General features: G+C 42.6%; 1 protein-coding gene and 1 long non-coding RNA gene across 2 annotated transcripts in view; one reads left to right on the forward strand and one right to left on the reverse strand.

The window, feature by feature from the left end:
• USP12 (ubiquitin specific peptidase 12) overlaps positions 1–9,833 on the reverse strand; it is a 105,937-nt gene extending 96,104 nt beyond the window's left edge. Inside the window, exon 1 of the mRNA XM_031001371.3 lies at positions 9,524–9,833. Coding sequence (XP_030857231.1) covers positions 9,524–9,571 — 48 coding nt within the window. The 5' untranslated portion in view covers positions 9,572–9,833. The remainder of the gene's footprint in view (positions 1–9,523) is intronic.
• Positions 1–16,719, forward strand: part of LOC134756964 (uncharacterized) — a 103,645-nt gene that overhangs the window by 82,256 nt on the left and 4,670 nt on the right. The window contains exon 3 of the long non-coding RNA XR_010130511.1: positions 6,878–7,121. This is a non-coding gene — a long non-coding RNA (uncharacterized lncRNA). The remainder of the gene's footprint in view (positions 1–6,877; positions 7,122–16,719) is intronic.

Below are 16,719 nucleotides of genomic sequence, written 5' to 3' on the forward strand. Positions count from 1 at the left end.
ACAGTATCTTAATGTGCTTTCCATCCTTTCCTTAAGAGGGCATGGAGTCTTACCAACAATGACCATGTAAGGGTGATGTTGATACGTATTTATAGTACAAAGGACGTTCACATGTGTCATCTCATCTGATCTAATGGGGAAATTATTATTCCATTTCATAACTGAAACCAGTTAAACGGCCTACCCAAGTGAAAATAATTAGTGAGGACTCAGTCACACACACAGAGATACGCAGCCGAAAAGTCAGGAATAAAAATTCCCCAATCTCTGTTTGAAAAGGAGTAATTTTGTCTCAACCATCAAACCTGCAACACATTGCCCTGTAGATGTCATAACGAGTTTGCATGTCTAGAAATTTGGACCCCATCCCTAGCTGCTGCAGGGTTGACTTTAAACTTCCTTTTCCATTTTGTGAAAATGGGGCTAATACTACCTAACCTTTCCTAATTCTGAATGGATCTTCAAGATGACAGATAAAGACTAACAACAACAACAAAATAAAATTAATGCTTTTGAAATATCTCAAAAAAAATCTATAGTTAATTTTCTTAGGTGTGACAATACTATCGTGTTACTGTTAAAGAGATTACCCTTTCATTTTAGGTAGGTTTCTTATTGAGCAATATTTTGTTTTTTATCCATTCTGATAGTTCCTTTAATACAATGAAGGTAAGTTTGAACCATTTGGATTATTATGATTAATGAACTAGAAGAGCTTATTTCTTCCACCTGTGTTTTCTATCATTCTTTTTCATTTTGTTTTTCCTATTTTCCTTCCCTCAGAGTTTGAATGGTAACGTTTAAATGTCTGCTGCTATGGAAGCAAGAAAATTCACTCCCTGTGTGGGTGTGTATTTATCCTTAATTTTTTAACATGTATATACAATCCAAAATTTTCCAATAGTGGTTGTTTAGTTGGCTCTTAAACAAGGAGGCCCTTAACAAGTTTTAACAACCCACTGAATTGTCCTTGTACCCCACCCATCTTGTTTTGTTGTCATTTTATCTTCTTAAAAAAAATACAAGCAAATTTTGAAAAATCAATGTAATTCAATTTACCAGCATATTTTTACCAACTCCATTGTTTCTTATATCCTCATGACTGTCCTCTGGACTTACATTTCCTCAGGCTAAACACACACTTCAATAATCATTTTAATGTGAATCAATACTTGCTAAACTCTTGGTACTTCTTTAAATATGCCCCCCTCCTACTCTCCAGCCTTACTGTTCATAAGACCCGCCTTCACGCCAAACCACCTACAGAGCCTAAGAGTAACACATATCTATTTACATCTGGTATCCCATCCCTCCATGTCCACATAATAAAGGCCATTCATGTCGCAAAGTTCAACTCTCTTCTAAGAAGCTTTTTCCTGAAGCCCTCTTCTCTCTCCCAAAACAACCTTCTCTTTCACATATAATTACCATTACTTATACCAATAAGAAAAACATCTCACTGCATGCATTTGTTTTATATGTCCATCCTCTTCTACAATACTGTAAGTAGAGCTGGTTTTCAATCTTGTTCTCATCAGGACACACAGAGAAAATAGTATATGTAGAGCCCACAAGAATATAGACATAGCCAGGTGCAGTGGCTCACACCTGTCATCCCAGCACCTTGGGAGGCCAAGGCAGGAGGATGGTTTAAATGTAGGAGACAGCCTGAGCAATAGAGCAAGACCTGTCTTTAAAAAAAAAAAAAAGAAAAAAAAAAAGAAAAGAAGCTACAGGTAAAACAGGTATGTCTGCTCTCACCAGAAAGGGACTGGCTAAGGGTCTCCTATCAACCCAGATACCTCCAGGCTTCCCAGGGGTCAAGAGGACTACTTCCTCAGCACAACTACAACCCACTCAAGACACACTGAATGGGAAGTTCCATAAGACCAGAGTTTATCACAGTCATCTTCATGTTCTCAGAACCCACATGCAGCACGATATAATGTAGGTCTCCATGAATCCTTCCTCAAAATACTTTAGAAAAAGCACTCTTTACCCCCACGAAAAGGAAAAAAAAAAAAATCACTAGCATCAGGTAGAGGCTTAGTAGGTCACTAAAATAAAAAGCACTAAAATAAAATCAAAGGCAACAGTACTCTAACTCTACTGAAAGATATTATGATTTAAACCACCCTTTACAAGTAGAGAATGTGTGGATGCTTCCTCTACCCATGAAGCATTTCAGTTAAGAACATCTGTCCATTATCACTGAAATAAACATCTACTTCTTGTTTTCAGTTGGAAATAAATTTTTATTGGTATGTAGCTTTGGACATGTGGCTCACTACAGATAAATAAAGCAAGCTTACACATCTCTTCTTTAGACATAACATACTGTTTAGAAGAAGCTAATGGTCCTTCTGAAAGAGAAGCAGCAGCAAAGCATAAGCCAAGGAACAGAGAAGGCTACAGCACCTCACACAGTGGCGCTCTACATTAAATTTCTTATGGCTTACACTATCACAAAAGTCTTCGAGTTTTGCTGTGAGAAAGCAAAGACTTACTAGTTTTTCTTCCTAAATAAATGTATATAAACTGCCACTCTAACCTCCTAAAGCAAATTCTGCACATAAGATAGCAAATGGTCAAATGTTATATGTAAGTTTTTCAACAATACTGGGACTCCAATTGAGAGTTTTCAGTTCAGCAAGCATAACTCTTCATAATACAACTCTTCACTTACTACTTTCTCCCAACACCTTTAAAGTATGGTGTAGATATGTAAATATCCCTCTTCTAGACTAGGAGATTGGGACTGTAGGTTTTAGACAAGATATCTAAGAGCAAGGTGGGTAAGTTCAATGTAAGCCAACAAGAGATGTTATTCCCTTGTTATGCTCCCTAAAGGATAGAGCATAAGGAAATTAAATATAATAATATGGCCTCAGTAAACAGAAAAATCTGAAAGGAAATAAGTCCTGAAGCTAACTTGAATGCACACACCTTGTTCTAGTAATGACAAAAAGCTGGTGTGCCTTTTTTTTTTTTTTTAGTATAAAATAAGGTAAGATAGATTTTTCTTCTGAAAGTATTAGATTGGTGCAAAAGTAATTGTGGTTTTTGCCATTCTCAACTTATCTAAACTTGTAAAATATGTTTGAGAATGTCACAAATTAGACCAGTTATTTTTGTTCCCAGATGAAAGAAATAAATTATTCTATGAACTATTCAAAATAGAGAAAGAAGACAATCTACATTCTCAGCTTTCATATTATGAATTAATCCACTCAATTTCAAAATAAATTAGTGCTTTCTCAGGGGTATATACTACTAATAAACTAACGTTTCTTATAATGAAAAGGAACTGACAATTGTATTTCACAAAACAAATTTCCATTTTGGTTAGTATACGTTGAGCTAACAGATTAATTAGTAGTGCCAATGAATACTTTTTACCACAGGGAGGGGAGCAAATCATGTTAAAGGGTAGTAACAGCCAACATGACACAGTGATTACCATGGGCCAGGTACTAGTCAACAACCCTATGAACTAGATGTTATTTTACTCTCACTTTACAGGTACAGAGAAGTAACTTGTCCAAGGTCATACTCATAACTAAAGAAATAAACATGGAACCTCAAAAAAATTCAAATCCCTTAATGGTACTGGCAAAGAAAAAAGTGTCAAAAATTAGCAAATAGCTTTGTGAATTATTAGGCTGTTGGTGACGAAAATGGTGGTATCAGTAACCTCCAGTTTTAAAGAAAGAAAAATGTATTTAGACTGTAAAAACTAGGAAACTAAGTGAAATTCATGCTTAACTATGTCTGATTCTATGCTTTTTATGTTATCTAAAACATAATTAGAACTCCCAAGATGTTCTAGAAATGGGCTACAGAGCAAAAAAAAAAAAAAAAAAAAAAAATAGTTTTTTAAAAAAGAGCTCCTAAAATGATGAAAATGATACCAATAATCATTTATAAACTACTAAAGGATCAGAATTTTAGACCTAGAAGGAGACAAGCATATAAGGAATATCTATTAGAGTGTCTAGTCCAATCCCTTTATTTCACAGATGAGAAAAATTAACTCGAAGTTTTAAGAAACTTTCCCATATATACACATCTAAATGTCAAAATCTGGACTAGAATTTACCTTCTGGTCCAACTGCTCTTTTCATTATACCATGCTGTCAAATACATAACAAAATACCATATTAAGTTTCTGGAATAGGGCTGCTAAAAGAGAAACCAAAACAAAATTAGATTATTTAAATCTAAAAAGGTTTCTGGAAAGGAATTATACAAAGTATACAAATGCTTAAAAGATACTTCCTGAGACAATAAAAGTTTCAGAAGAGCTAGAATAAATATGAGTTTAAAGGCAGGAAGAAAGGAATTTGGTAAATGACAAAAAGGAGGCAGACTCAATTTGGGGGAACTTGGTCAAAAGTCTAGAATCAAATAAGGCAACAAGAAATGTGACATCATCTCGCTGCAACTGGCCAACATAGATCATGGTAGGGCAGATAATTAACCTACTTTGAGACCTATTAGCCACTTATTAGCAAAAGGTGGAAAGAGAAAGTCACCAGAAGGTAAGCAAAGCCATATGATATAAAATAAGACCATAATATTTATACACATGCCACATAATTGAATATGGTATTTAAAACTAGAGTTTTCAAGCATATTAAAAATTTCAGATCATAACAAGTCTTATCTTTGTGATAACTAAGTGCCTAAGATTAGAATAAACCACCTCTTATAAAATTCCATTTCTGCTAACTATATCACTTTACCCTCTAATAATCATTAAACATATAACCTGTCAACGCCCTAGTACCCTACCACTATGCTTTATTGGGCTCATCTCACCACCTCATCATTTTATAACATTAAACTCACGTTCATCCTAAAATTGGGCAAATTTTAGGATGGGCATGAATGATGATAATGATAACATGATAATCATTCATGGGAAAACAGTGTAAAATTATATCTAGGGAATACAACTCAAGTTTTTTAAAAAGTTAAAGAAAATATGCTCTGGCCAGCCTGACCAACATGGAGAAACCCCATCTCTACTAAAAATACAAAAATTAGCTGGGCATGGTGGCACATGCCTGTAATCCCAGCTACTCGGGAGGCTGAGGCAGGAGAATCACTTGAACCTGGGAGGTGGAGGTTGCGGTGAGCCGAGATTGCACCATTGCACTCCAGCCTGGGCAACCAGAGTGAAACTCCGTCTCAAAAAAAAAAAATAAAATAAATAAATAAATAAATAAATAACATATCCTCTGGGAGATAAAAATTGACCTTCCTTTTGCTTTCTTGGAGTTTTTATATTTTCCAGATTTTCTATGAGAATGTATCATTTTTAATGCCCAAAATGTATTTTAGACAAATTCAAAAGATGAGCGGGCTTAAATAAAACTTCTATTAATACTTCTTCTAAATGTTCTCTCTCCACCAAGCTCAAACATTCCTTTGACCAAACATTTATGTAATAGAAGATTCCTTATTTTTGAGGTTTTCTTATTTTTTTTAAAGGCTTAAGAAGCTTAAGTTTTGTTCCCTTCTTAAATTCACACAGCAAAATTAGATAAGTAAAACAATGGCAACTCACATTTGAATGCTCCTATCATAGAAGCACTATTTTACTAATAAAATATTAATTTACAAATAAATTATTAATAAAAGAACTACATCCACCCTATTTCTTGAGAAGGAAAAAGAAATTTCATTATTTAACATAATATTCTTGTTATATGAAGAGGAGACTTTCACACACACACATTCCCAACAACGCATGGGCTCTGAGGCTTGCCCCAGCTTTCCTTTTTTTCAGTAGTAAGGATAAATTGCACTGACCACACATACCCTTACCTGGATCCCAGTGAGACTGAGCAGTAAATGGCAAACATTTTCCCTGTATGTCCTTTCTAATTTATGTTTTTAAAAATCGTGTTATTAAAACAGCTCAAACAAAAAAGAAAAGACAGCCAGTTTCACCTGTGCCTTTCTTCAGCAAGTAAAGGTGCTTCAGCATGCTCAGGGTGCTGTGCTAGGCACAGGCTTTCTCAGAAGAAAAGCCCGTCGGACTCTCCTAGCACCTACCTTTACCAGCTTTGGCCTCATTACCACCATGTTCTAATGGATCTAATCTCATGCCCTTGTAACCGAGGGTGGGCAAGCAGCCAGGCCAGTGCCACCCCATGATCTAACTCTACCCACCTCCTGCACCAACAACTTCTCCGTTGTCCGGTCCCCCTCCCAACAACGCCTTCCTAACCATGACTCCTACAACCCAAATAGGAAGAGACAATAATGATCAGAGGCAGAGCTAACATTTATGGAGCTAACAGTAAGTAGTGCCAGCTCCAAAGCAGGAGCTGTCCTGACCACTACTGCATGCCCATGACGGACCACCCGGATTAGCCACCTCAACTGCAAAACAGAGCCCCTCTACTTGTATTCTGTCACTTTTCCCGTTATTTCACACTTATTAAGTATAATATTAAATATCAGGTAGGCAGGTACTCCGTGCCAGGCCCTGAAGTCTGAAACTACTTCAAAGGCAAAATAAACACTATGTGATACTGAAAATGTATTATTTCACAGACAAATTAAAAACAGGTATTTCAAGAGGTACCCTTGAAAATGTACTCACTGCAATCTAAACATAATCACTCATTTGGTTCAGGCTATAATACTAACTTATGAAAAACAAGTTTTACTAATTTTCACATTTAAGCAGAACACTAGTGATCTAAAATAAGACACAGCTGAAGAGAACTGTTTTTAACAGTTACTTAACCCAATTAAGGTATTGCAGATTTGCCGAGGTACGTTATTTTGACAAATGAAAAAATTATGTACACTTCCAGTACTTATAAAATAAAATTTCAACTCATCCTAAATGTTTTCACAGCTGCTGATTCTGAGAAGTGTTCTGTTTAAGTCCAGCCCATCTTCTCTCCACCGTTCCACACACACACAGCCACATCATCCCTGCTTCACCCAGCATACCAGGAGGAGACAGGAAGGACTTCGGAAAACTTTTATACTGAATGCAGAACTTGGTACTCCAGATCAAACTGCAGAAGTAAATGATAATCCTTCCCCTTCAAGGCCCTCACAATTGAGTAAGAGTTCAAAGAAAAATTTACCACACAGTAAGTATGATAAGTGCTACTGAGATTACAAAAATGCCATGAAACTGTATGAAGGGGATGGAGGGTCGGGTTGGACAGGGGTAGGATTATTCAAGTAAGGCTCCCTGCTTAAGAGACAGGTACACACACTCGCCAGACAAGAAGGATACGGGGTGTGGCAGGGAGGAGCGTTCCAAGCCTAGCAAAACAGCACCTACAAAGCCAAAGAGGTATCTTTGCTTTTCAATTTTGTGATTCTCAGAGGACAGATGGCAATTTTCTTTAAAGAATAAGACTGCAAATTACTTTGAGATATTCAGCACTATTTGGGGGTACATTCGAATGTATTCAAATATGAATACAGACACACCCAATTTTAATAGTACCTTTGGAACAATCTCATTTGGCCAGGCATTTTCTGTATTTGCCAACAATACACACGGCCCACATGTAATTAATGTATCTGGATGGAAGCCCTAGAAAGAGCTTCTGATTTGACATCCTTGGGATCAGAATCCCACTTACTAAGTGTGTGACCCTGGCAAATCCCTGTGTCTCACTGTCCTAATCTGATTACAGCATACATTTATCGTTTACCTGAATACTGTTTGTGTCCATGAGCAAGAATGTAAACACCAAGAAAACAGGGGCTGCCCTGACCAATACTGCATCCCCAGTACTCAGCGTCGCCTCTAGCACTTAGTGGCTGCTAAGTGTATACTTGATATACAGTACTTGAGTGAATGAATAGTCGGTAAAGAGTATCACACCACTCCTGAAATCTAGTCTTTGACAATGAACTATGACCCATACAATGTGTGTAGCTCAGCCATGTGGCAAAATTGTCACTGTAAAAGACCTAATTATCGCATTCCTTTTGAAATTGACTAAGGTAATAATTGGCATATCTAAAAATAATTAGCCCAAACAATTCTCCAAAATCATTTTAATATAGTCCATTTAATACCAATGCTTTCCTAAAATGTAAACTGTGAGAAAGAACAATCATCCAGTTGGGAAATGGAGTCTTCAATGATTCATCCTTCAATATGATTTCTTTAACACTGTCGATTTTATGTCCACCTGATTTCGGTCATTTTTTGTACTGTTCCTCAGCGTGTAGTAGAGAATCTGCTTTTTAAGGCATCTTTCAGATCTGATTCACCACTCCTTAAAGAAAAATATATACAATGTACCACCCTTAGATGGAAAATTTCTTGGGGATCTCCTATATGAAATCAGTTGCATAAATAGGGCCAGTGAGACATGAAACACAAGATTTCAGAAGTCTCTAATAACAACCACTAGGCCCACGTTGCAAAGAACAACTTTTTTCGGTGATGACTCATAAATTATGATCCCTACATATAAGCTCATGAGGAGCTAATGAAACGAATTTGTCTCATCATGTGGAAAACTGTGGTCCTTCTGGCCACGCACAAAACACCAAGTTTTAAATGCGCCCACGTTTTGCTTAATTCGGGACTTCCAGCGGGCATTAGCACTTTTCCCTTACAGTCTATTTAAACGCCCTAGGAAAACAAATACCATCGCCTTGGCAGGCGGTTCCCGCACAGACAGACCTAGCTCCAGCCACATACAGATGTGTCTGGTGGGCTGAAGTAAACAAATGACAGGAAAGCTAATGCTGCTTTTCAAGATTAACGTGCATTCCCAAAGACAAGACTGCCACCTGGACACACGGCTGGAAACGGGAGAGCTCGTGCCTCTCAGAGGAGAAAATGGAGAGAATTTCAACAGTACTTATTTAAAGTTTCCACCTTCACACACGCCCCTTTCCCCCAGCGCGGGGTCGGGGACTCAGCCCAGCCAGCGGCGCGAGGAAATTTGCACTTGACTTCCGTCCTCTCCCAGGCGGGAATGAGCGCTGCCCGCCCCGGCCGAGACCCTTCCTTCCTGCCCGCCGACCCCCACCCCTCCCGGGGACCCCTCCCGCTCGGCGCGAGACCAGAACGAAATGGAGCCCGCGCGGCTCCGCGCCCCCTCCCCGACGACCCCGGCCCGGGGCCGCGCTCCGGCTCGCGCGCGCCCACCCCTCACCCCGGCACGGGCCGGGCGCGCCTCGGCCCTCGTCCCCGCGTCCCGAGCGGCCCCCAGCAGTTCAGCCGGGGACTCCCGGAGGCCGGTGCCCGCCCGACGCCGCGTCTGGCACGGTCGCCCCCTCACCGCTACCCTCGCGCCGCCCTGGCCCACCAGGCGGCGCCCCCTCCCCAGCCGCCTGGGCCGCTCACCCCCGCGCTCCCCGCCTGCGCGCCGTCCAACCGCCCCCGCCCGGGCCGCCCAGCCCGCCCGCCCGCCCCGGCGCTAGGCCCCGCGAGCGGCCACTGGGAGAGGCGGGTCCAGCGCCGCCCGCCCTCCCGAGAGGTCCCGGCAGCCCCGGCCGCCCGCTCGCCGCCACCTACCATGGTACAGATGGAGGCGAATTTGGAGACTGTCATTAGGATTTCCATCCGGCCAGCGCCATCTTCCACCCAATCACAGCGGCGGCGGCGGGCGGGGGAGGAGGGGAGCCGGGCCGCCCGCTCGCACCGCAGCCCGCGGGCGGACCCCGAGCCGCCGCGGACCCAACCACCGAGCCCGCTGGGCCGCCGCTGCCGTCGTCGCCGCCGGCGCTCAGGCACTCCCGGCCTCGGGCCCCAGCCCCCGCCTGCCGGCCGCCGGCCCGCCCCCGGCTCCGCCCCGGCGCAGGGCGCAGCCGCTGCCTCCGGGCCCGCGCCTGCACGCGAAGCCGCCCGCCGCCCACCCCGCCCAGCGCACAGGAGAGCGGGCTCCGCCGAGGCCCTAATGCCCGGCCTGCCAGGCAGCGGCGCGGCCAGGCGGCGCAGCCCCGCCCACCCCTCGGCAACCCCTCCGCGGCCCCTGTGCGCGAGCCGGGGAACTCCGGTCCGGCCCCACCCCGCGCGCGGCAGAGGGCAGGACCGAAGGCGGGCGCCGCGTCCTGCCCGCGTCCCTGCGGTCCTAGAGCCGGGCACCCAGAGACCCCCGCGTAGGAAGGGGCGCGGGGGGGTGGCGGCGGCGATCTGGGAGAATCCTGGAGGGGACCAGCTGCGACACCCACCGCGGGCGAGGGGACGGCGAGCCCCCGCTGCCTAAACAGAAAACGGAGGCGATGATCTGGGTAACTACGGGCGGAGTGGGAGGAAACCTGCTCTGCATAGTTAAGATAACCCGGGTGTGCGTCCCAAGCACTTGGTTTGTTTTTTTTTTTACGTATATTGGATGAATCACCGGAGTCAAACACAACTTAGAAAAAGACAAAATAATTAAACAAAAATGAAGAGGCAAAGAACAAATTACACACGTTTAACTCTTTGAATTAAGAAGAAAGATAAGTAATGGGGGAAGGAGAGGAGCGAATCCTGTTGGCCTGTTGGCGATAAATTTATAATAGGCTTCTAAATATCTGCACATTGAGCTGCAAAATAGGGAGGATCTCAAGCCAGCAGTGATGATGATATTACGAGAGACAGGAAGCCCGCAAGCAAGATAAATGCCCTGTGAGAAATCCTTAGGCAGTGCTGGCTACTGGCATGGGTAGTTCCTCTTTTCTCCTTTTATAAAATTCATATTTGCACCCTGTTCTTCATGCCTGGCAGCTCAGCTTTATTTTTTCCTATTTGAGAAAGTAGTTCAAGTGAGTAGAATAACTTCATAAATTATTATGTTAGAAAGCTTGTGATATTTTCTGATTGAACTCGTGATGGGGTACTTTTCTGGGTTCCCCTAATTCAGTGGGGTTGAGGATCTGAATTCAGGCAGAGCTGTAAAATCAGAAATGTCTCACCTCAAGGGTTCAAAGCACTCAAAAACAAAAAGCATTCAAACAAAATTTATGTGAAAAATAGACTTCTGGTACATGAATACTGTTTCCATAGTGATTCCATTATAAGCTTGCTTGGGGGGGAATGCAGATTGAATATAGCCAAGCCCCGTGGTAGCCGGACTGGATCTCCAAGCGCCTGCCTCCATGGAAGCCAAGAGCCCTGATACCCCAGCCAGGGGCTTTCCTCTCTAGACTTGCGAGCATCACCCACCTGAATTCTTTCTTGCTCTTTTCTACCCCCTGTTTGGACAAGGGTTTCTACATCTTAGACCTCTAGGGCCTACCTGGGCCTTGTCCGAGTGTCACCACGCCCATCTGTGTGCCCGTCCTGATAAATAGCTGTGGTCATCCTGTCCTTCCCACTTGCTGTTCTATTCTAGCAAACAGGTCTGATGTGCCAGAATTTTAGACCTGCCTCCATCCCGCTAACCACCCATATGCATCCTTGTCCATTAATCCGAACATGTCACAGGAACAAAAGCCACTGGCATTACATATAAGTTTCTATAAGAACAAGGCCTTTCTAAAATGAATTTCTAGGCTGAGTATGGTGGCTTACACCTGTAATTCCAGCACTTTGGGAGGCCGAGGCAGGTGGATCACTTGAGGTCAGGAGTTGGAGACCAGCCTGGCCAACATGGTGAAATCCCGTCTCTACTAAAATACAAAAATTAGCCGGGCGTAGCAGTGCACGCCTGTAATCCCAGCTACTCAGGAGGCTGAGGCATAAGAATAGATTGGATTCTGGAGGTGGAGATTGCAGTGAACTGGGATTGTGCCACTGCACCCCAGCCTGGGTGACAGAGTGAGACTCTCAAAAATAAATAAATAAATAAATTTCTAGGCTGGGCACAGTGGATCAGGCCTGTAATCCCAGCACTTTGGGAGGCTGAGGCAGGAGGATGGCTTCCAACTTCCTTGAGACCAGGGAGTTCAAGACCAGCCTGGGCAACATAGTGAGACCTTGTCTCTACTAAAAATAAAAATAAATAAGTGGTGCATGGTGGCGCATACCTGTAGTCCCAGCTACTTGTGAGGCAAAGTAAGAGGATCACTTAAGCCCGAGATATCCAGGTTGCAGTGAGCCATGATTGAACCACTGCACTGTAGCCTGAGCGACAGACCGAAACCGTGTCTCAAAAATACAGCACAGTGGCTCTCACCTGTTGTAATCCCAGCACTTTGGGAGGCCAAGGCGGGCGGATCACTTGAGGTCAGGAGTTTGAGACCAGCCTGGCCAACATGGAGAAAGCCCGTCTCTACTAAAACTACAAAAATTAGTTGGGCATGGTGGCGAGCACCTGTAATCCAAGCTACTAGGGAGGCTGAGGCAGGAGAATAGCATGAACCTGGGAAAAACCAGTGAGCCGAGATCGTGCTACTGCACTCCAGCTTGGGCAACAGAGCAAGATTCTGTCTCAAAAATTAAATTAAATTGAATTTTAAAAAGTAAAATGGATTTCTGATAGAATTATCTGGAGTCATGTCTAGTTGATGTTGGAGCCATCTAAATTCACAGGTAAAGTCATGAAACCTAATCACAGAGCCTCACAGTGCCTTGTCTCCACAGCCTATGGTCGATTGGAGAAACACAAACATAAAAGAGACATTCTTGAATCTATGTGCTAGGTGTTGTACTGAGTGTTCTTTACCATATGTAATGCAGTTGGAGAATAAGTTTGGCTGAAACTCCACACTTTTGCACCCTGAGCTTGGAAAGGGTAATCTGGCTTTAGAACACAGCTTTACACAGCTGTGTAATCAGCTTTACAAAGAGCTTCCCTGTGCCTAGCAAAAGATGAGTTTGTGTACAACTGACTCCTTTTCGGCCTTCTTGAATATGCAAACTACAAAATATGCCCAGATGCCTCAGGGACCAGGCAAGTAAATGAACTATGTCCAACCTTAATCCATTTAGTCAGCACAGCATTTTATAATGTTTTCATTTGCATACTGTTACACAATCCTACACTCTCCAGTTCCTTACAGTCTGCCTCAAATTTTCCTTTACTCATTCTGTTCAACAGTTTAACACAAGTCACTTTATTATATAGTTCTGCTACCTCTTTTCTCCCTGAAGGCATGTGGGTTTATACCAGCTCACATAAATGAGTGAAGCTTTGCTTGTGATGGGTTGGGAAAGAAAGTGGTGGGGAGTGGTCCAAGAAGGGGTGTAAACATTTTATCTAATCCTTACAACAACCTAATGAAGCAGGTGTTACGATTATCCCCACGTTTAGATAAGGAAACCAAGGCACAGAGATAACTTTTCCAGGGTTGCACAACTAACTAGTAAGCAATGGAACCAAGGTTTGAACCTAGCTCCAGGAGCCACACCTGTGTCCACTCTACTACACTAGCTTTGTAAAAGTATTTTATTTTGATTCTGACAGGATGAGGTTGAGAGGCACGACTCCTTTCGGACTTGCATGAAGGTTTAAGCTACAAAAAAAAAAAAATACTCAAATCGATATTTCTTTGTTTCACTTTCCTCATCTGGAAAATAAGGGTAATAATTATGTTACAACGATAAAACATGTTTCAAATAGTGCCTGGTGCTCAACACAAAATGGAAAGCTTAGAATGGACATTCAAAGTCAACATTTTAAAAGTTGGGGGGCCGTGCGCAGTGGCTCACGCCTGTAATCCCAGCACTTTGGGAGGCCGAGGCAGGCAGATCACGAGGTCAGGAGATCAAGACCATCCTGGCTAACCCGGTGAAACCCCTTCTCTACTAAAAAATACAAAAAATTAGCCGGGCATGGTGGCGGGCGCCTGTAGTCCCAGCTACTCGGGAGGCTGAGGCAGGAGAATGGCGTGAACCCGGATGGCGGAGCTTGCAGTGAGCCAAGATCGCGCCACTGCACTCCAGCCAAGGCGACAGAGCGAGACTCTGTCTCAAAAAAAAAAAAAAATTAAAAAAAAAAAGTTGGGGTGGGCAAATACAGCCCTCGGGCTGCCAGCTTGCTCCTCCAGATTTAATGAGCCTCTGCTATGTGCCAGCCACCTGCTTAGTACTTCAGATACATATTCCAATGTAACCCTTACGATGACCTTACTGATCCATCATTTCATACTTATTTTACACACAGGGGAATATGACATTCATCATTGCACTAACCAGCACATACAGGGCCAGGATCCACACAAAGGCTCTGACTCTAAAACCTGTGGTCTCTCCGCTTCTTTACCCAACCTCCTAATAGTTGAAGGAATCAGTCGTCTTGGTGGCATTCATTAATATCACCCAGTCATCAAGCAGTAGATGTCAATCAAAACAGTAAATTTTTTATTGGCTTGAATCAACAAATCAGCGACTTTTCAGGCCTTTCTTTTCTTTTTCTTTTTTCTTTTCTTTTTTTTTTTTTTTTTTTTTTGAGACGGATTAATTTTGGGATTACAGGCATGAGCCACCACACCCGGCTAATTTTGTATTTTTAGTAGAGACAGGGTTTCACCATATTGGCCAGGCTGGTCTCGAACTGCTGACCTCCAAGCAACACGTTACATTTCAAGGCTCCTCAAGCACTAACAGATATTCTGCCTGCCTCTCTGAATCTCTTCTTTGGGTTGGAGTTTCCCATTTTCTTTTCAGCATTTGCTCAGCTCTAATGAGAAAGTTTATCAGGGGAAAAATAATAGCACAAGAAAAGGAAACATCCTCTGGACTCTGAGAAGCCTCCGGCATCTAGGTCTAACTTCCCCATTCCCAACTCTGATTTTCTTGATTTGTGCCCTTAGAGTTTTTCCTATGGATACATCTTCCTTCATCTTGTCTTCTCTCTAGTACCTACTTCTCAAATTTTTCAGAGTAGTTTTTATATATGTTTTAGCAGGGTTTAACCATTTGTTGGAGTTTGTATGGGAAACCTTTGGCTCTACCTTGTCATTTTGCTGTCACTTTCACATTCAGATTTGCATTTTAGCACCCACGGGGCCTCCTTGCCACTTGACCTTCATCAGCCTACCTAGGGTACCTAGGGAGAGGTAATGTGCCACGTTGGGGTTTCCTGAAATGTTCAAGCTGAATCCTCAGCTGATGAAATACACACAGTTTCTACTTCTTCTTTAAAAAAAAAAAAAAAAACTCTATTAAAATAGCTAAGCACAGCAATGTTAAACCAAATAAAAAATTCCAAAATATATTTAGCATGAAGAAACTCCTGTCATATACACAAGAAACTGTTAACGGTGATTTCCTGGAATGAGGAAGTAGGAACTAGAGGAGAAGGTGGAGGAGGGAATTTTTACTGTATACTTTTTTAGTTACACATGCGAATGTACAACTATTTCAAAATTTCAGTAAATGGAATTTAAGACTTAAAAGACATATTTATGTGACATTATTTTTAAATTACTAGGGCACAGTTAACATTTTTTTTTTTCTTTTTAAAAGTAATGTATTGGCCAGGCCCAGTGGTTCACACCTGTAATCCCAGCACTTTGGGAGGCCGAGGCTGGCAGATCACGAGGTCGGGAGTTCGAGACCAGCATTAACCAATATAGTGAAACCCCATCTCTACTAAAAAATACAAAAATTAGCCGGGCGTGGTGGCATGCCCCTGTAATCCCAGCTACTCAGAAGGCTGAGGCAGGAGAATCACTTGAACCCGGAAGGCAGAGGTTGCAGTGAGCCAAGATCACACCATTGCACTCCAGCCTGAGCAACACAGCAAGACTGTCTCAAAATAAAAATGTATTTTGAGCCTAGTTTAACTCTGATTCCTCTCTGACTAAGTAGACCATACACTTGAACCCCCACGCTCCCTCCTTAGGGCTCTCTCGGGGTACTTATCTTCCACTTTCATTGGCTCTGTCTTAGTAAAGAAAGAAAACAATCTCTTTATACATGAAGTAAAGAACAAGCATCTATTTGCCTGCTTCAAGAGGGCTGGCCTTGGGTTGTTTTTCCAGCACTATCAAAAGGAAGAGGTTATGGGGGAAGTGAGAGGTGGAAGAAGGGAAGTGAACCTCAAAATTTCTCACTGTTCTCATGTTCCTGCCTCTCCATCCTCAAGACCCAAAGAGAAAAGAGATGCAGTGGGCCCCAGTCCATCACATGATCAGTGCCCTCACCTGCCCACTAGGCGGTTCTGTCGCTGCCTTTTTCCCAGCATGGGAAGAGCACTTGCTCCTCTAAGCTCTTCTCCATCTTAACCTTTTCTGGTTTGCTTGCTTATTTTTTAGAATAATTTACTTTGGCCTTTCCCAATTCCCTCTGGTCAAGTCTGCTAGGTATGTTGTGCACTTTTATTTCCTTTTTGTGTTTTTTAACAACAATTACACACAGGAGCAAATATATCTGCTTTCTGGCACAAACCTTGAGGATACACAAATGACAGATTTACGAGAATTTTTTTTAATAGGTCTTCCAGGTAACAAGTAAATGCACATGTGTCTCTCCAAAGCTCCAACCAGGGCTGCTTCTCCAGCCAACCTGCCGCAGACTGGCACGCAATTCCCCCAGAGCCACTTCTTCCTCTCTTCTGTTGCTGGTAAACAGCAAGGAGTTTTGCATCTTAAGGATTCTATTGTTAATTGTTCCTGGGAAACAGGAAATAGACAATAAAATAATGAATATGGGAAAGTCAAAGTTTATAAAGCTCTGTAGTAGGAATAGTTGACCCTGAAATACTACAGGGTTTCAAGTTAAGACTTAGGGTGTCCGAAGGCTTGATTGACTCCCCCTGTACACACACACAAACACACATGCAAGATGTTCAGTTTGTGATTCTTTTTTCTTTTCTTTCTTTTTTTTTTTTTTTTGAGACTTAG

Source organism: Gorilla gorilla, chromosome 14 (genome assembly GCF_029281585.2).
Source record: "Gorilla gorilla gorilla isolate KB3781 chromosome 14, NHGRI_mGorGor1-v2.1_pri, whole genome shotgun sequence".
Classification (NCBI taxonomy): Eukaryota; Metazoa; Chordata; class Mammalia; order Primates; family Hominidae; genus Gorilla; species Gorilla gorilla.